A 21791-nucleotide genomic window follows, 5' to 3' on the forward strand; every position below is an offset into this window, starting at 1 on the left:
ACTGTGCGCGGGCAGGATTGCAAAATAGCGCTCGTGTGCAATGCTGAATTCCGCCAGGGGAATTCAGCCCACCAGAGGCGAGCTGTGGCGGACAGGGGCGCGTATATGCACCCCTGTCCACCTCTGCTTGATAAATCGACCCCTAATACAAAGAAGTAAATTTGATAACAGATTTAAACTGCCTGAATCAGGGGTGGCTCAACCATGGGACCAAGTGGGTCCAAGGGACCCAGGCAGCACTTGACAAGGGGCAGCACTTCAGTGACTTAGCCACTGCAAGACTCAGACCATTATGTACAAATACACAAATCGGTCAAGGGTGACATTAAAGGTGGGAAAAGTGCAACTTCCTTCCCACTTATTGCACAATTGTGCATAAGCATTGGTGGCATGCAGGTAGGCAGGCTTAGTAAGGATGGCGGCCAGGCTAGTAGGTTGATATATACTAATCAATAATGTTACTACTGGAGGAGGAGTCATTGCATTCTCGGACCCAGGCAGCACAATTTCTTGAGCCGGTCCTGGCCTGAATCATGAAACTTATTTTTACTTCAGTATGCCTTTAAAGGACCATTAAATACAGAACAGAATCTACACATGCATCATATAAAAAACACAAAGCAATACCAGTAGATTTTTTTCTAAACATTTTAAAATCTCTATATCTTTCCCTGCCCCTTTTACCATGTGACATTTATCATCACAGACTAATAACTTGCACGTGCTCAGTAAGAACTGGTGTTTCAGAAAGTGTGCATACGTTTGCTAATATAAGTAAAGTTATTTAAAATTATATATTCTTATATCTCAATCATTAAAGTTTAATTTTGAACCTAATATGCTAAAGTAAAAATATATATTCTAATCAGGGAGTTGCTCACCTTAAACGTGTCTGCCAGAATTTCTGCACCTCTCTGATTTGTTCTTTTGGACAAACCCACAAAGAACTCCCTTCCTGAAAGATAAAGAAGGAAATGTTACAAACAGACACCCTTGTACAAGTTATTGACAGTTACACATCTGGAACCCAGCCCATGTAAATTAGCGCCTCCAAGGGCACCTGGAGAGGGGGGCATAAGAACTGAATTGCCCCCTGCAGTTTTTGTATTTAAAGGGACATGAAACCCAAATTTTTTCTTTCGCGATTTAGAAAGAGCATGTCATTTTAAACAACTTTCTAATTTACTTCCATTATCTCGTTTGCTTCATTCTCTTGATATCACTTGCTGAAAAGCATATCTAGATATGCTCAGTAGCTGCTGATTGGTTGCTGCACACAGAGGCCTTGTGTGATTGGCTCACACATGTGCATTGCTATTTCTTCAACAAAGGATATCTATAGAATTGAGCAAATTAGATAATAGAAGTAAATTGGAAAGATGTTTAAAATTACATGCCCTATCTGAATCGTGAAAGTTTAATTTTGACTAGACAGCCCCTTTAAGCATAAGCCTGCACGTGAGTCACTGATGGCAGTAAGAACTTCTGCGCTACACACTTAAAGCTTCACTCACATGTTTATTTTATCCCACTAGCTGAACTAAATGATAAGCATTCTGGGTAACATAATTGATTTTAAAAAGAGACAAAAAAATGTAAAAACAACAACAACAAAAAGCAATAATTTTTTGAAAAGTTTCATATACTTTAAAAAAAAGTTAGAACAGCTTTTGTCATAACTCTCCTCATGCACATGACTAACAAGCATACTCCTGTAGACCCCATGCATGTGCATACACAACTCTAGCATAATGCAGGTGCCAGTAGTCAAGTAGTCACAAGGACGTTATGTGTACAGAATGTTGGACAGCAAATAGTTTCATAAAATGAGCACTGACCGTGTCATCTCTCCTGTCCTACTCATGTACAAATACAACTAATAAATACTTAAAGTGATGGTAAATTCATATCTAGTGTTAAACATATTGTAGAAGTTCTTACCTTAACTAGCACATCGATATGCTTATATAATATAAAAAACATCTTTTCACTTAGTAACTTCAATTTTATTTCAGTAACGGTACACTGTTATAATCAGCCTCTCTCTAAATTTTTCACAGGGGCAGCTTTGATTGACATAAATTTTAGCCAATCATCTGCTCACCATGCGCCCCATGTTAAATAGGACCTGCATGCTCCCGTGCTCTGAACTAACTAATTGCTATGGAATGCGCATGCGCAACTCTTACGCTACTTGCGCATTTGTAAATGAGAATCCTCAGCTCCAGTTTCCATGCTATCTGTATGACATGATCGTTTAAAACTAAAACTCACCGGATATTATATATATTTGTTGATGGAGCAAAGATAATACACGTGCTGCTGTAATCTTTTCACGGATTGATCTAAGTAAATGATAACTGGCATTCTCATTTACAAATGCACAAGTAGCGTAATCCATAGCAATTAGTTAGTTCAGAGCACGGGAGCGTGCAGGTCCTATTTAACATGGGGCGCATGGTGAGCAGAGGATTGGCTAAAACTTATTTCAATCAAAGCTGCCCCTGTGAAAAATTTAGAGAGAGGCTGATTATAACAGTGAACCGTTACTAAAATAAAATTGAAGTTACTAAGTGAAAAGATGTTTTTTATATTATATAAGCATATCGATGTGCTAGTTAAGGTAAGAAATTCTACAATATGTTTAACACTAGATACGAATTTACCATCACTTTAAAAATGTATTGCATAGTGAGTTGTTTTACTTTGCAAGGTTAAACATTTTATATTACAAGTTTGTAAAGTGTTTGCAGATGCATAAAGTTGTAAAAAGAAAATGCTTTAATGTGTCCTCAGTAGTCACATCCCATTGTAAAGAAACTTTAAGCAACCAATGAGGATGACTGTCCCAGGACTATATCAGTCACAGTCACTTTATTTGACAATGTTTCCTATGAAATATCATGAGATTATGGTGAAATCCCATGAGATCTCAGTAAAGTGATTATGCTGATTGTCTTTTTCACCATGCTGAGAGTAGAAAGAAATGAAGGATAACTGCTCACGGAGCCCTTACTCTGGTGAGATGAGGAAACGTTCCTTTTTTTACATAAAGATGTTCAGGTGATATTTTCGAGTCAACTTTTTAAAAGATAATCTGCATCACTTTCAAGTCATTTAGCATATGGGTATTTTGCCCATTTAAAGTGATACGAAACCCAAACTTTTCCTTTCATGATTTTGAAAAAAACAGGGACATAAGCTCAGGAGTGTGCACGTGTCTTGAGTGCTATATGGCATATGCAATGTTATCATTTTTAAGAGCACTAGAGGGCAGCATTATTTCCTGCCATGTAGTGCACCAGATGTCTACCTAGGTATCTCTTCAACACAGAATATCATGGGAATAAAGCAAATTTGATAAGTTTGGAAACTTTTTAAAAATTGTTTGCTCTGTCTGAATAACAAAAAAATGTTTTTGGGTTTCATATCCCTTAAAGTGAATGTAAATTTTGATGCTAAAGTGCCCGTTTTTTCAAACTTCGATTAAAAACAGGGGCACTTTAATTCATAAAAATTTATATTTCACTCCTGTTGTGAAAAAAAATACTTACCTTTTAATCTTCACAGCAGCTCCAGCTTCCTCCGCCCATTTCAAAGCCTCTTCCTGGGTCTAAAATGAGGCATCCGGCTTCCTCCAATCACAGCATTGAATCAGACACTGATTCCCCGGGGGGGAGCTGTAATTGGAGGATGACCTATCAATCATTTCTGACATCAGAAATGGCTTGCAATGACCGGAGGAAGCTGGAGCTGCTGTGAAGATTAAAAGGTAAGTTTTTTTTCACAACAGGAGTGAAATGTAAATTTTGATGAATTGAAGTGCCCCTGTTTTTAATCGAAGTTTTAAAAACCGGGAACTTTAGCATCACAATTTACATTCACTTTAAAGTCAAATATCCCTTCCGAATAAGCTACTTATTGCTTTATAACGTTACAGATTTACACGTTTAACCAATAAAAACAGCACATATAAATATTACCTGTAAATAACACGTCTCCCCCATCCAGAGTCGCATTTTCATCCGTCATTTCCACCACATTTAACTGCAGCTCCTGCAATGCTTTCTTCACCGCTTCAACCTGTAAACAGAAAAAAAAGAGGTCATTAGCACAACAGATTATTGCTCCGGGACACATGGTGCAAACAGTGGAATTACAATGTTATTTGTATTATTTATCTATAAACCCCAGAAGGTTATGTATCACAAAACCGCGCTGATCCATAAAACTGGACAAAAAACAAACAAAGATTCTTCAGCCTCATCGGTGTGTATGGGATAAATTAAATAAAGGGACAGGAAATCCAAAATTTTCTTTCAGGATTCGGATAGAACATACCATTTTAAACAACTTTACAATTGACTTATATTTAAAAATTGCTTAATTGTTATCCTTTGCTGAAGGAGCAACATTGCACTACTGGCAGCTAGCTGAACACATCTACGCATTCGGAGCTTGATAAATGAGCCTCTTAGTCTTCTTCATAGGAACGTAGCTTCATGAGTCCATACTGAAATAGGCTTAGGAGCATGCACACTATATAGAAGCAGTGTTTGCAATAATGATTGTAATAATGTTATGTTATAAAGTGCTCAAGACTTTGTGCACTCTCCTGTGCCTACCTCAGTATGCTCTCACAGAATATAGCCATGTTTTAATAAAGACCAAGAGAAAGGTAAATTTGATAATAAAAGAGAATTTTTTTTTATTCTACACTGAGTCTGAATCATGAAATTCTATTATTTACTTTCATGTCCTTTACAGCGACTAGCCCTATATTGTTCTATGCAGCGGATTCATTTCAGAATATTGAGCTGACCAATAATTAGTGAATCAGCTGTAACAGAACTAGGGATTAAAGAGACAAGAGACAACCTTAGTGAATTTTACCCACTGACAAATACAATTCAGTAAGAGCAGATCATAAATTGTGTTGTCCCAAATGTCTGCTCAGGACCAACAGTTCTCTGCAGCTCTCAAGCAGTACTTTAACTATGTATTTAACTCTTTATGGGGGTTAAAGGGACACTGAACCCAAATTTTTTCTTTTGTGATTCAGATAGAGCATTACATTTTAAGTAGCTTTCTAATTTATTCCTATTATCAATTTTTCGTTCTCTTGCTATCTTTATTTGAAAAAAAAGACATCTAAGCTTTTTTTGGTTCAGACTCTAGACAGCACTTTTTTTTATTGGTGGATGAATTTATCTGGCATCTAAACTTACAATCTTGCAATTCAAATAAAGATACCAAGAGAATGAAGCAAATTTGATAATAGGAGTAAATTAGAAAGTTGCTTAAAATTTCATGCTCTATCTGAATTACGAAAGAAAAAATTTGGGTTCAGTTTCCCTTTAAACAAATAGACTTGCAGGCTCAGAAGTACATGTGAATTTTGCACTACAATGTCCCTTTAAAAGTAAATATACATACATAGTGTATATATATATATATATATATATATATATATATATATATATATATATATATATATGTATATATACCCCAATCCCTATTTGGGACTGGTAAATTCACAATTAGCAATTGTAAATTACAGCAGAAACAGGCAAAGCAATATTGAATTTACAATGCATTACATGTTACTGGGGTCTTGAGTCTAAAGTCGTTTTATACATAAAAATGTTATAAGTTCATGGTCAAATGCTTTAGTAGAAAGGAAGTGTGGGGAGCCTCTGAGCTCTCACCATGCAACTTTCATTGGCTAAAATCATAGCACTTAAATGATTTATCTTATTAATCCAGCTATATGTCAGCAAGTCTATATGTATTTATAAGAAAATAGTCATGTGAAATAACATGCAGTTTCTTTATGTGCCTTTTTGCTCTGAGCGGCATTGAGGAAGTATTTTCCCGCTGCGCTATTTTCACGCCCCATCTCTGCAGCGCTATGTTTTGAGAGATGAAGTTATATTCTACCTGCATCCTGCCAGATCTAAAGTTTCATTGGAAGCTGCAGTTTTTAATCTAAGGGGTCAAATTGCCTGGTTCTCACTGACAACGGCAAGACCGCACTATTTCCGAATGCATCAGAGAGTTCGGGATGTAGCAATAGTGCATCTCACTGCTGCCCGCAAGACCCACGCTATTACAGGACTAGAGGGTACATCCATATCGTTAAGAGGTTAAAAGATAAATTAATTTTATTATTTATTTAAAGGTACAGACAAAATTAAACTTTCATGATTCAGATAGAGCACACAATTTTAAACAACTTTCCAATTCACTTTCATTAACTAAATGTGCACAATCTTTTTATAGGAACATTTTATGAGACACAAGTTCCTACTGAGCATGTGCAAGATTCATAGGGTATATGTATATGCATTTTGTGATTAGCTGATGGCTGTCACATGATGCATTAGGAAGGAAAATCTAAGTAACTGACATTTGTCAGAAAAAAAATCTACTACTCATTTTAAATTCAAACTCAGTGATTTCTTATTGTTTTTTTATTATGCTTTTATTGATTATGCAGTTCTATGTTTTGTGGTCCTTTAATGTCCCTTTAAATTTTTAAAAAAGGTGCCATAGACACTCCACAGAATATCTGAGATGATTCATACCCCCCAACTGTCCCGATTTTCGCGGGACAGTCCCGATTTTAGGGGTCTGTCCCTCTGTCCCGATTTGCCCCAGGCATTTAAAAAAAAAAAAAAAAAAAAAAAAATTTTTTTTTTTTTAAATTCTATTGGGCCCATACTCAGAAGCAGCTGGCTTTGCTCTCACAGGGTTAGATACCTGTTATATTCCCTGTGGAAAAGGAATGGTGTGTGGGTTAAGCAGGAGTAAGAAGGCTGTATACACTCTGATCACGGGTAATGGTGACCTCTCTAACCTACCTCTGGTAATGATGATATCTAACCCCTGGTGATAATACTAGCATGCCTTCAGTTTTATACAATGAGCAGTGCTAATACCAGGGTAACGAACAGTGGCAGCCGCAGACTGCCAGCTAATGTGCTTGCCAACCCCCATACAATGAATTACAGATACCCATATATGATGTAGTGTGTGTGTCTATCTGTATCCATAACTGTGTGTGTGTATCTGTATGTATAAGTGTATACTATGTAGTGTGTGTGTGTCTGCATGTATAAATGTAAGCTATGTAGTGTGTGTATGTGTATCTGCATGTATAAGTGTGTATCTGCATGTATAAGTGTATGCTATGTAGTGTGTGTGTCTGCATGTATAAGTGTATACTATGTAGTGTCTGTGTATCTGCATGTATAAGTGTATGCTGCATGTATAAGTATATGCTATGTAGTGTGTGTGTATCTGCATGTATAAGTGTATGCTATGTAGTGTGTATGTATCTGCATGTATAAGTGTATGATGCATGTATAAGTGTATGCTATGTAGTGTGTGTGTGTCTGCATGTATAAGTGTATGCTATGTAGTGTGTGTGTATCTGCATGTATAAGTGTATGCTATGTAGTGTGTATGTATCTGCATGTATAAGTGTATGATGCATGTATAAGTGTATGCTATGTAGTGTGTGTGTATCTGTATGTATAAATGTATGCTATGTAGTGTGTGTGTATCTGTATGTATAAATGTATGCTATGTAGTGTGTGTGTGTCTGCATGTATAAGTGTATGCTATGTAGTGTGTGTGTATCTGCATGTATAAGTGTATGCTATGTAGTGTGTGTATGTGTGTATCTGCATGTGTAAGTGTATGCTATGTAGCGTGCTACTGTGCATTTTTGCTGACTTTAAAGGCCAGAATCTAGAATATTAATGGGGAATGCAGAGTAGTTTTAAAGAATTTATTAATAAATGTGCAAATAAGATAAAAATATTTAGCAATGTCTTTGCAAAGTCTAATTAAATACAGCGCTCACATAGGCATACCAGTGGTTTGAGCTTGTGTTTGATTTGCTGCCTAAGTGTATTAAAATATGACTTTATTTAGAATTTTATTTTTATTACTTTGGTCTTATGATTTTTTTAAGCCCCGCCCACCACATTTCAATTTTTTTGCCGTGGGGAGGGGGTGTCCCTCTTTTAAATTTTGAAATGTTGGGAGGTATGGATGATTACCACCAGTTTGGGCACACGCTCTCAAAAAGGTTAGCCACGCCCTGCTATAAAGTGATCAGCTTTAGATCCATTTAAAGAACTAAAACATAGCAGCCAAATTCCAGCACAAATAATTCAGAAGGATGAAATATATGTCAGAGGTTGTCTGTTGCCCTTCATTAGAAGAGAACAACTAGCTAGGTTTAGATCACAATATTTAGCCTCCAGGACTGAGACAAACCACATTTTTGGGTTATCCCTATGTGAAAAAAATCTCAGTACTGGAGTCACTTCCTCCTGTCCTCACACAGAGGTATCCCTAAAATGTGCTTGTTCTAAGCCTGCAGGTAAATGCAGGACTGGCCTCATTTAGACTGAATTACTGTACATCAGGAGAGATTTGGTTTGTTGTATCTAAGAGAACATTAAAATGCTTGATGTCCCCTTTTATGGTTCCTTTACAATGCACTATCCAGAGAAAATATTAAAGTATGGGACAACATAGTGTTCTGTCTGCACGTTGTACAATTCTAAGATAAATTATAGAAAGCATGTTTGCTGTACAGAAACAGAAATATGCCTAGATTTAAAGGAAGGGGTGTTTTGGGTATTCTGTTGCTTTGCATACAAGTTACTCATAGGCATATTTCAGTATTCTCACCCATACCAGATTACCCAAAATAGCAGCAATTATCTACAGTCTGACCAATAGATCACACATTTGGTGCCACATTTCCCCTTTTGCCAATATCTGGTAGTGATAATACAACCTCAGCTTTACAGAAATGCATACATGTGTTTTGCACAGCTATATTCTGCAGTGCACAGTAAAATGTTTGATTTATTTTACATGATTAAACTGTGATGATTCTGCACAAGATTATTAGACTACTGCTAAGCAATACCTTAAAGCAATATATATATATATCAGGGGTTAAGCTCTGCATTGCAAAAGATATGGTTACAAATAAAATATTTTTAAAATATTTACAATTGCCTTGTTGTTTGCAAACATTTGCATTGTTTTGAAGTCAAGGACAGACAAGTAAGCGTACTCTGCTAGTGTCGGGTAGGAAGTATTACAAGTTGAAAGTAACAAGTTTGCACGAGAGCGAAACCCGACACACACTAATCAAAGGACTTTGCAATATCGCAACTGCGTTAATGTTTTCTCCCCATAGACTTCAACTGGGTACGCAGAAGAAAAAACCCTAACACCTATTGCTCGCGTGCTAACCCAAGAGTAGTTCTGAATATTTCACATTCCAAAGTTCTTCGCATACAGGATAATGTAATTTTTTTATTGTAAATATATAAACTGTATATATATATATATATATATATATATATATATATATATATACACACACACACACACGTGTGTGTGTGTGTGTGTATGTATGTATGTAGCTTGTTCGGGTTCGCCGCAGCGGGCGAACATATGCAATGTTCGGTCCGCCCCTATTCATCATCATTGAGTAAACTTTGACCCTGTACCTCACAGTCAGCAGACACATTCCAGCCAATCAGCGGCAGACCCTCCCTCCCAGACCCTCCCACCTCCTGGACAGCATCCATTTTAGATTCATTCGGAAGCTGCATTCTTAGTGAGAGGAGGGACAGTGTAGCTGCTGCTGATTTAATAGGGAAATCGATAGCTAGGCTAGTGTATTCAGTGTCCACTACAGTCCTGAAGGACTCATCTGATCTCTGCTGTAAGGACAGCACCCCAAAAAGCTCTTTTTAGGGCTAGAACATCAGTCTGCTTTTTTTTTTTTCCTGTGTAATCTAATTGAGATTGCCTGCCTGCCAGTGTGTGTGTCAGGCTCACAGCGTATACTGTGCCCACTTGCCCAGTGCCCCACTCATATCTGGTGTAACAGTAGTGTACATTTAAAAAAAAAAAAAACACTTTTTTGACTGTGTAATAATAGCAGACAGCTGCCAGTACCCAAGATGGCCGCCAATAAGGCAGATGGGGAGGGTTATAGGGGGGGATCAAGGAGGTTGGGGGCTAAGGGGGGATGCTACACACAGCATATGTAAATATGCTAAAAAAAATAATTTTAAAAACCTTTTATTTTAGTACTGGCAGACTTTCTGCCAGTACTTAAGATGGCGGGGACAATTGTGGGGTGGGGGAGGGAAGGGAGCTGTTTGGGAGGGATCAGGGGGTCTGATGTGTCAGGTGGGAGGCTGATCTCTACACTAAAGCTAAAATTAACCCTGCAAGCTCCCTACAAACTACCTAATTAACCCCTTCACTGCTAGCCATAATACACGTGTGATGCGCAGCAGCATTTAGCGACCTTCTAATTACCAGAAAGCAACGTCAAAGTCATATATGTCTGCTATTTCTGAACAAAGGGGATCCCAGAGAAGCATTTACAACCATTAGTGCCATAATTGCACAAGCTGTTTGTAAATAATTTCAGTGAGAAACCTAAAATTGCGAAAAAATTAAAGATTTTTTTTAAAATTTGATCGCATTTGGCGGTGAAATGGTGGCATTAAATATACCAAAATGGGCCTAGATCAATACTTTGGGTTGTCTACTACACTACACTTAAGCTAAAATTAACTCTACAAGCTCCCTACATGCTCCCTAATTAACCCTTTCACTGCTGGGCATAAAACATGTATGGTGCGCAGTGGCATTTAGCAGCCTTCAAATTACCAAAAAGCAACGCCAAAGCCATATAAGTCTGCTATTTCTGAACAAAGGGGATCCCAGAGAAGCATTTACAACCATTTATGCCATAATTGCATAAGTTGTTTGTAAATAATTTCTGTGAGAAACCTAAAGTTTGTGAAAAAGTGAACAATTTTGTTTTATTTGATCGCATTTGGCGCATTTGGCGGTGAAATGGTGGCATGAAATATACCAAAATGGGCCTAGATCAATACTTTGGGATGTCTTCTAAAAAAAAAATATATACATGTCAAGGGATATTTAGGTATTCCTGACAGATATCAGGGTTCCAATGTAACTAGCGCTCATTTTGAAAAAAAGTGGTTTTGAAATAGCAAAGTGCTTCTTGTATTTATTTCCCTATAACTTGCAAAAAAAGCAAAGAACATGTTAACATTGGGTATTTCTAAACTCAGGACAAAATTTAGAAACTATTTAACATGGTTGTTTTTTGGTGGTTTTAGATGTGTAACAGATTTTGGGGGTCAAATTTAGAAAAAGTGTTTTATTTTTCCATTTTTTCCTCATATTTTATAATATTTTTAATAATAAATTATGATATGATGAAAATAATGGTATCTTTAGAAAGTCCATTTAGTGGCGAGAAAAACGGTATATAATATGTGTGTGTACAGTAAATGAGTAAGAGGAAAATTACAGCTAAACACAAACACCGCAGAAATGTAAACATAGCCCTGGTCCTTAAAGGGCCACTGTAAGTAAATATTTTCTATCATGTTACTAACTAACTACCCCAAATACGCTTTTTATCAATAGCATTTCATTAACATATCTCTATCTTGTCTGCAAATTTAATTGTTTTCCAAACCCACTCCGTGGGTATCCTTTGCTCTGTACCAATCCGTTTACAATACCTAGGTTTCAAAATGGCGCTTTAAACACAAAGTTATTGGTTTAAGTATTTTGAACATGCAGTGCTGAAAATAGTGGGCAGGATAACGTGACATCATCGGCGAATAAAAGATATAAGTTTTAGAATGCTATGAAACTTTGTTTTGGAGAAAATATAGGTCAGTAGGTTTTAATTAATGTTTATTAACTTTAATATGTTAGTTGTTTAGCTTAAAAATTATAACAGAAAGTAATCCTTTAAGGGAAAGAAATTGAAAAATGGCCTTGGTCCTTAAGGGGGTAAAAAAAAAAAAACTAGAAATTTGACTGTGAAATAATAGCAGTCAGTTTCCTTCACACGTGTGCATTTCAGGGCCTGCCAGGGCACAGTGTCACCCCAGTGCAACTCATATCTGGTGTAACAGTAGTGTACATTAAAAAAAAAATACAATTTTGACTGTAATAGATTGAATAGCAGTTAGTTGTCTGCAAGCGTGTGTGTCAGGCCTACAGCGTCTACTCTGCCAACTTCTGCCAGTGCACAGTGCCACTCATATCTGTTGTCACAGTAGCTTGCACGCATAGTACCACTAATCGAAAAAAAAATGACAGGCAGAGGCAGGCCACCCCGCAGGGGCCGTCGTGGTCATGGTGCTGTGATTCCCTTTGGCCCTAGAATAATGCCCAGTGTTCAGAGGCCACGTACCCTGAACTCGAAAAGTTCTGAGGACATAGTTGACTGGCTAACACAGGACACCCAATCTTCTACAGCTTCCGCTCGGAACCTTGACGCACCATCCTCCTCCAGCATAGCTTCGGGCACCTCTCAAGTTACCACTCGCCCGCCTGCCGCCACCACCAACACTAGCACCACAGCCGCTTCACTTGATCTGTCAGAGGAGTTATTTACACATCAGTTGGAAGAAATGAGTGATGCGCAACCATTATTGCCAGAGGATGTAGATAACAGGGATATGTCTCAGTCAGGCAGCATTACACACATGGACGTACGGTGTGATGATGATGATGTTGTACCCGCTGCGGGAGTTTGGTCTGTCACTGTGAAGCGGGCGTAACCCTTACACTACCTGATCGATACAACATCATACCTGATGTTTTAAAGCACGTTATTCCAAACAATTTAGGAATGTCAGGTGATTTATGCCCTTTATGGATTAAAACCAGACTATGCATCAACTATGTAATTTTCCATGGGAGTTTTGCCATGGATCCCCCTCTGGCATGCCACAGTCCAGGTGTTAGTCCCCTTGAAACAACTTTCCCATCACTATTGTGGCTAGAAAGAGTCCCTGTGGGTTTTAAAATTCGCCTGCCTATTGAAGTCTATGGCGGTTTGCCCGGTTCGCCCGTTTGCAAACATTTTTCGGAAGTTTGCGTTCGCTGTTCGCGAACCCAAATTTTTATGTTTGCGACATCACTAATGATTATACATACTGTAAAACATTCTAAATAACCCATTGTATATACTGTATATATATTCATTCAGTATCTTGTTTACATTCAACTTCTAGCCCTGAATAAGGTGATAAATGTTGAGTTTAAAGTGACAGTAAAGTAAAAATTAAATATTCATGACTCTGATAAAACAAGTCATTTTAAACAACTTTCCAATTTACTTTTATTATCAAATTAGCATTGTTCTCTTGGCATCCTTTGTTGAAGAGTGCACCTATGTAGTCTGATAGAAGGTCAGTAGTGTGCTTGTGTCTCTAGAGTCTTTTGCAGCAGAATTTGCAACATTGTATAACACTACAATCAACAAAGATGCCAGATGGCTAAAGACACGTGCACGCTCCCAAGCTCACCTGGGATTACTCTTTAACAAAGGATACCAAGAGAATTAAGCAGAATTGATAATAGAAGTAAATAGGAAAGGTGTTTAAAATGTCATACCCTATTCAGTCAATTTAATTTTGACTTTACTGTCCCCATGTTGATTTATGCCCTTGATCTGCACAATTAGATCACACTGACATAAAATAGCAGGGCACACTGTGAGCGCCCCATACTGTCTCCTGCTTGGCATTATGCAATATCTGGCTGTGCCAGATTTATGAAGTACACAAATGCTGACAATTAATTTCTTCCTCATTCCTTTGCAAATCCATCTAAACATGTAAACCTGCCATGTACCTGCAATGACGTAATCGGCTGTTTACTCAACGTGATAATTAGCGAGACACAATGTATCCAACCGTAGGAATCTCAGACCTATTTATCAATGTTTAATGTCTGTTCCCTGCCCCTCAGGCACTAGATGGCATTTTGGGTGTAGACATTTGTCAGGTTCTTGCTGAAAATATATTGCATCTTGTGTATTGTTATATAGAGTCGTATATCTTGTGCACGGCTCCTACATATCAATGTGGATAAAACCCAGCTGACATTTTAAGACTAAAGAGAAACAGCAACAAAAAAGACGTAATTTACATTATTTGTTATAAAAAACTACAAGGTGATGGTAGATAAACTAAATGGTGCTGATGTCTGTGTTTTAAACAACATTACTTTATGCATCACCTATGCACTGCACACCTGGATGGTACTGTAATCTCATACGTAATGCCAGAGCAACATAACTTTATAGAAAGTCTTATATTTTAGGAATAAAAACCTAGACTTGTCCTAGACTTTTTTTGTCAGCTCGGGACCCAGTTAATAAATATATTTTTTATTTAATATACTTAAAGGGACAGTCTACACCTTAGTCATCTTAAAGTCTTACCTTAGATTAAGCTGCAAATAGCCTCCTGTACATTTTCTATATCATGCAGCAAGAACAGTAAAAAAGTTATTTTAAAATGAATATGGTTTCTGGCCAGTTTGAAATGGCTGCCAAGCTCAGCCCACTGGTGACATCATGATCTGGGCTGCATATGACATCCAATCACAAAAGGCTCACTAGTTGGATTTAACAGACTGACAATGCTATTCAGCAGAGAGCCTAGATGCAGCCTAGATGGTGATGTCATCAGTGGGCGGAGCTTGGCAGTAATTTCAAATTGGCCAGAAACACTATTCATTTTAAAATAACTTTTTTACTGTTCCTGCTCCCTGAGGAAGAAATGTGCAGGAGGATATTTGCAGCTTAATCTAAGGTAAGACTTTAAGGTGACTAAGGTGTAGACTGTCCCTTTAAATCACATATTTAAAGAGACAATGCAACAATGAAACACTGTAGTTTGTTACAGCATCTAAACACAGTTAACCAATTTTTTAGGTTCTCCTAGAGAAGAGACTACCAGTGAGCCAATCAGAAATGCCATACGCAGGTAGCTGACCTCAATGTTTTTTAGACCAGCCTAGGGGTGTACCTAGTGTGTGAGTTTAACCATGTGTTTAACCATTTTTTTCAGGGTTAAATACATAGTTACCAAAGTGCATTTGTGAGATAATAAAAGGCTCTAAAAATTAGCGTATTTTATTATTTTATTAAAAAGTCTTGTTAAATGTATGACAGGATAACATCAAATTGGTAACTAAGGTATTTTCTGACAAATACTTACACTTTTGCAAGTAGTTCAATGACAAATTACACCTTCTTATAGCAAATCAAGAGAGAGTGTAAATTGTCCTGCCAGCATGTGCAGAAAACAGCTGCGACACACAATTGTATTGGATTGTAGGAAAGGTGCAGGGGGCCACAAGATAGCTCCCCAGAACTTGCTATCTGCTCCCCCCAACTCTATATCTGAGACATCATTAATGGGATAGTAAAGTCCAAATTAAACTTTCATGATTCAGATAGAGCTTGAAATTTTAAACACATTTTAAATTTACTTTTATCATCAAATTTGCTTTGTTCTCTTGTTATTCTTAGTTAACAGCTAAACCTAGGAAGGCTCATATGCTAATTTCTAAGCCCTTGATGGCCGCCTCTTATCTGAATGCATTTGACAATCTTTAACAGCTAGAGGGCGTTAGTCCATGTGTTTCATATAGATAACATTGTGCTCTCTGTTATTTAAGAGTCAGCACTAATTGCCTGAAATGCAAGTCTGTCAAAAGATTTGAGATAAGGAGGCAGTCAGCAGAAGATACAAGGTCATTACAGAGGTAAAACATATTTCTATAACAGTGTTGTTTATGCCAAACTGGGGAATGGTAAATAAAGGGAGTATCTATCTTATAAAACAATAACATTTTTGGTGTTTACTGTCCCTTTAAGCACATTCACAGATACTGAAAGCCAAGTGAAGCTGGTAATGCACTGAGTATAGTTGTTATGACATAAAACAAAAAGCTTATAGACCTGGCTACACTTTTACATTGGAATGTAAATGGTAGACACCATCTGCTTGATTAGTATAGGGATTGCAGAACTGCACGCTAACACAGAGGTAGGTATTTTGTAACAATTTACTAAACAAAATGAGCACATCTTGCTACAAATGAGATATTTAGAAGCTGGATACAACAAGAAACCATTTCTGTTACCATGACATTTTCAATAAAGCAGATGGAAGATGACTTGGGTGATTCAGACTTGCTTCATATAAATAAAATGACACAGCAAATTACTTTGTTTGTGAAAAGTGTTTTAGCAACAAAATAAATAAATACATAGGAGCAATACTGAAGCAATTATACACATTACAAAGCAAAACGGTATCAAAACTGCAGTATCACAATCTAATGAAAATATGTACCTTTAAATCAATATATATAAGGCACAAAAATAAACATATGGAAAAATTATTATAACCAGCAAAAATAAACAATCAATGCTGCAAGATCAATGAAAAGATGTTTCAACAAAGACAAGATTATAGATTGTTAAAAGTGATTGTAAAGTTTAATGAATACGTGACCGTTATCGAAAAATACTCTTAAAGGGACAGTATACTCTGAAATTGAACCGTCAAAATTACATGTGCAACATGTATTTAACATAAGTTTCATCAAAGTGTAAAACAAAAGTTTTTATCCTATATATTTTATCGTCAAACTTTTACCCCTTGTGTATTCACTGTCCGCCTCTATGACCGCCGCTTTTATTTCATATATTTCAAGAATTAGCAATCAACCTATAGTGGTGATATCTGTCACGTTATGTACCTGCTATGCGAACGCGCGCACATTGACATAATCTGCTTCTGGTTTCCTCTATTCCTAGTTATGCGGATGCACAAAATCATATGTTCACGGCAAGTGATCGATGCTTCCAAGCGTGAGCGAGCTTCAGTGGGAGGAAAAATGGGCATCACATCATTTGCATGTGGGAAGTACAGAGTGAGTCTATACCGCCCACATTTGAGATGCTGTGTAGGGGTTGGAGAACGGACGTCGAGTAACGGTTAGGCTGCAATAATTATTAGCTCATAAAAAATGCTAGAATTTTTAATTTTTTTTTAAAATGAACAATGCGGTTCTAATGTAAGGATATAGAGGAGGTTAGTGTTAGCTTTTACGTCTGAATTTACTGACCCTTTAAAAACAGGGGCACTTTCATTCATTAAACTTTACATTGAAGCTTCTTTTTTTAAATACTTACCTTTCTTTATGGAAAACAGACCGACAATACTCTGCCCGCAGCTCCTGCTGTAGTTAGCACAGCAATGACGAATTCACCTTGCGTGCCCCCTTTGGTGTCCAGTTTGTGGGGCAATGCAACGATTGGAGGAAGCCGGATTCGTCATTGCTGTGCTATCTACAGCAGGAGCTGCTGGAGGAGGATTGTCGGGCTGTTTTCCATAAAACAAAAGGTATTTTAAAAAAGAAGCTTCATTGTAAAGTTTAATGAATAAAAGTGCCACTGTTTTTGGAGTATTTTTAGATACCGGCAATTATTAAACTTTACATTCACTTTAATCTATATGGTACAGAACTTGTATAATGTGTTCCGTTGTTTTGTGTTGCAAGATAAGGAGTAGGTGCAAATATTCAGAGGCTTCTCCAAGAACTGATCAACTGGTCAATGAGCTTAAGCTGGACTGCTATCACCTATTGATATTGCTGCTATATGGTGAAACTGGGTCGTTCCCAATGAAAGATAATATCTAAAACAAGAAAAGCACAGAGCGCAGCTCGATTCAAGGTAAAAACAATTTAATAGAAATAAAACCGTGTTACTAATTGCACTTACAGGGGAGAAATAAAAAGCCAACACATCAGATACTAGACAAAAATGCTCCTATCAAGCATTTGAGACGCTAACATATGAGCGTGAGCATTTAAGACGCTAACATATGAGCGTGAGCATTTAAGACGCTAACATATGAGTGTGAGCATTTAAGACGCTAACATATGAACGTGAGCATTTAAGACGCTAACATATGAACGTGAGCATTTAAGACGCTAACATATGAATGTGAGCATTTAAGACGCTAACATATGAACGTGAGCATTTAAGATGCTAACATATGAACGTGAGCATTTAAGACGCTAACATATGAACGTGAGCATTTAAGACGCTAAAACATGAACGTGAGCATTTAAGACGCTAACATATAAACGTGAGCATTTAGGACGCTAACATATGAACGTGAGCATTTAAGACGCTAACATATGAACGTGAGCATTTAAGACGCTAACATATGAACGTGAGCATTTAAGACGCTAACATATGAACGTGAGCATTTAAGACGCTAACATATGAACGTGAGCATTTAAGACGCTAACATATGAACGTGAGCATTTAAGGCGCTAACATATGAACGTGAGCATTTAAGACGCTAACATATGAACGTGAGCATTTAAGACGCTAACATATGAACGTGAGCATTTAAGAAGCTAACATATGAACGTGAGCATTTAAGACGCTAACATATAAACGTGAGCATTTAAGACGCTAACATATGAACGTGAGCATTTAAGACACTAACATATGAACGTGAGCATTTAAGACGCTAACATATGAACGTGAGCATTTAAGACGCTAACACATGAACGTGAGCATTTAAGACGCTAACATATAAACGTGAGCATTTAGGACGCTAACATATGAACGTGAGCATTTAAGACGCTAACATATGAACGTGAGCATTTAAGACGCTAACATATGAACGTGAGCATTTAAGACGCTAACACATGGGGGCCGATTAATCAAGTTCCGTATGGAGCTTGATGCCACTTGTTTGCGGCGAGCCTTCAGGCCCCCCCAGAAACAGAAGTTATGAAGCAGCGGCCTAAAGACCGCTGCTCCATAACTTGTCCACCTGCTCTGAGGCCGCCGACAGAAATCACCCTGAACGAATACGATTGGGTTGATTGATACCCCCTGCTAGCGGCTACAAATCTGCAGGGGGCAGCATTGCACCAGCAGTTCACAAGAACTGCTGGTGCAAGGATAAATGCCGACAGACCTTTATTGTTGCATTTGTTGGGTCTAAAACGGAAAGAACAACGTTTCAAGACTGCAATGGGCCCTTTGTTGTTGGAGATATGTTTTGGCTATACCTATGTGTTTCACCCCTGCATGGAAGTTAAACACATAGTTAAAGTTAGCTCCAGAGCAGAGATACACCAGTTGAGCTGAGCACAGAACAGTGGTAGGTGCCTATGTACTCATGTCACTTGTGATTGGCTCACAACCCAGTTTTGCTCATGATTGGAAGCTCACTGCAGCACCAGAGCTTAAAGGGACATTAAACCTCAAATTTTTCTTTCATGATTAAGGTAGAGAATACAATTTTAAACAAGATTCCAGTTTACTTCTATTATCTAATTTGCTTTACTCTTTAGATATCCTTTGTTGAAGAAATAGCAATGAACAAGGGTAAACCAATCGCACTAGGCATCTATGTGCAGCCACTAATCAGCAGCTACTAAACCTATTTAGATATGCTTTTCAAAAAAGGATATAAAGCAAATGAGGCAAATCAGATTATAGAAGTAAATTAGAAACTTGTTTAAAATTGCATCCTCTTTCTAAATCATGAAAGAAAAAAATTGGGTTTCATGTCCCTTTAAGTTAACTATTTCAACCTGTTGACACTCGGGTCATAAGCAATAGTTACTTAAAGAGACAGTAAAGTCAAAATTAAGCTTTCATGATTCAGATAGGGCATGCAATTTTAAACAACTTTCCAATTTACTTTAATCATCAAATTCACTCAATGTTCTCTTGGTATTATTTGTTGAAAGCTAAACCTAGGTAGGCTCATATACAAATTTCTAAGCCCTTGAAGGCCGTCTCTTATCTATGTGCATTTTCTACAGCTAGACAGTGCTAGTTTGTGTGTGATATGTAGATACACATTGTGCTCACTCCCGTGGAGTTTTTTTATGAGTCAGCGCTGATTGGCTAAAATGCAAGTCTGTCAAAAAAACTGAAAAAAGTGGGCAGTCTGCAGAGGTTTAGATACAAGGTAATCACAGAGGTAAAAAGTATATAAACTGTTGGTTGTGCAAAACTGGGGATTGAGTTATCTATCTTTTTAAACAATAACAATTCTGGAGTAGTCTGTCCCTTTCATTACTATTTTTATTTTAAAGAGGCACAAGAATAACTGTTTTTATCTGTGCTGTAACATTCATCAGAAGTAGCATAACTTAACCCCTTAACGACCGAGGACGTGCAGGGTACGTCCTCAGAAAAAAGGCAGTTAATGCCTGAGAACGTACCCTGCACGTCCTCGGTGTGGAAAGCAGCTGGAAGTGATCCTGCTCGCTTCCAGCTGCTTTCCGGTTATTGCAGTGATGCCTCGATATGGAGGCATCCTGCAATAACCTTAAATGGCCATCCGGTGCAGAGAGAGCCACTCTGTGGCCCTCTCTGCACCGGACATCGGTGGCCGGTAACGTTGGTGGGTGGGAGCTGACTTGGGAGGCGGGTGGGCGGCCATCGATGGGCCGGGTAATGTAGAGGGGGGCGGGATCGGGGGCGGGGGTGATGGGGGTGCGCACAGGTGCGCGCGCGTGCACGCCGGGCGGCGGGCGGGCGCGTGCACGGGGCGGGAGCGGGTGGGAACCACTACACTACAGAAAAGTTTCAGTGTAAAGCTTTTTATTTAAAAAAAAAACAACAGTCAAAGGTATCTAGGAGGGGGTGGGGGTTTGTTCTTTGGTGGGTAGGGGAGCTACACTACAGAAAATGGGGAAAAAATAAAAAAGCAACTGTTTTTTTTATAAACTGGGTACTGGCAGACAGCTGCCAGTACCCAAGATGGCGGCCATTAAGGCAGAGGGGGAGGGTTAGACAGCTGTTTGGTGGGGGATCAGCCAGGTTGGGGGCTAAGGGGGGCTCCTACACAGCAGCATATGTAAATATGCTTTAAAAAAAAAAAAAAAAAGCCTAAATATATATTTTATTTTAGTACTGGCAGAGTTGCTGCCAGTACTTAAGATGGCGGGGACAATTGTGGGGTGGGGGAGGGAAGGGAGCTGTTTGGGAGGGATCAGGGGGTCTGATGTGTCAGGTGGGAGGCTGATCTCTACACTAAAGCTAAAATTAACCCTGCAAGCTCCCTACAAACTTCCTAATTAACCCCTTCACTGCTAGCTATAATACACGTGTGATGCGCAGCGGCACTTAGCGGCCTTCTAAGTACCAAAAAGCAACGCCAAAGCCATATATGTCTGCTATTTCTGAACAAAGGGGATCCCAGAGAAGCATTTAGAACAATTTGTGCCATAATTGCACAAGCTGTTTGTAAATGATTTCAGTGAGAAACCTAAAATTGTGAAAAATTTAACTTTTTTTTTAATTTGATCGCAATTGGCGGTGAAATGGTGGCATGAAATACACCAAAATGGGCCTAGATCATTACTTGGGGTTGTCTACTACACTACACTAAAGCTAAAATTACCCCAAAAAGCTCCCTACATGCTCCCTAATTAACCCCTTTACTGCTGGGCATAATACACGTGTGGTGCACAGTGGCATTTAGCATCCTTCTAATTACCAAAAAGCAACACCAAAGCCATATATGTCTGCTATTTCTGAACAAAGGGGATCCCAAAGAAAAATTTACAATCATTTATGCCATAATTGCACAAGCTGTTTGTAAATAATTTCAGTGAGAAACCAAAAGTTTGTGAAAAAATTTGTGAAAAAGTGAACGATTTTTTGTATTTGATCGCATTTGGCGGTGAAATGGTGGCATGAAATATACCAAAATTGGCCTAGATCAATACTTTGGGATGTTTACTAAAAAAAATATATATACATGTCAATAGATATTCAGGGATTCCTGAAAGATATCAGTGTTCTAATGTAACTAGCGCTAATCTTGAAA

At 38.0% G+C, this 21791-nt stretch overlaps 1 protein-coding gene across 7 annotated transcripts in view; it reads right to left on the reverse strand.

Moving 5' to 3' along the window:
* Window positions 1-21791, reverse strand: part of DDAH1 (dimethylarginine dimethylaminohydrolase 1) — a 371445-nt gene that overhangs the window by 40145 nt on the left and 309509 nt on the right. For all 7 annotated transcript variants that reach the window (XM_053693888.1, XM_053693885.1, XM_053693887.1 and 4 more), the window contains 2 exons: window positions 3984-4083; window positions 882-955 (listed from right to left, as the gene is read on the reverse strand). In XM_053693888.1, coding sequence (XP_053549863.1) covers window positions 882-955; window positions 3984-4083 — 174 coding nt within the window. The remainder of the gene's footprint in view (window positions 1-881; window positions 956-3983; window positions 4084-21791) is intronic.

Source organism: Bombina bombina, chromosome 10 (assembly GCF_027579735.1).
Source record: "Bombina bombina isolate aBomBom1 chromosome 10, aBomBom1.pri, whole genome shotgun sequence".
Lineage (NCBI taxonomy): Eukaryota > Metazoa > Chordata > Amphibia > Anura > Bombinatoridae > Bombina > Bombina bombina.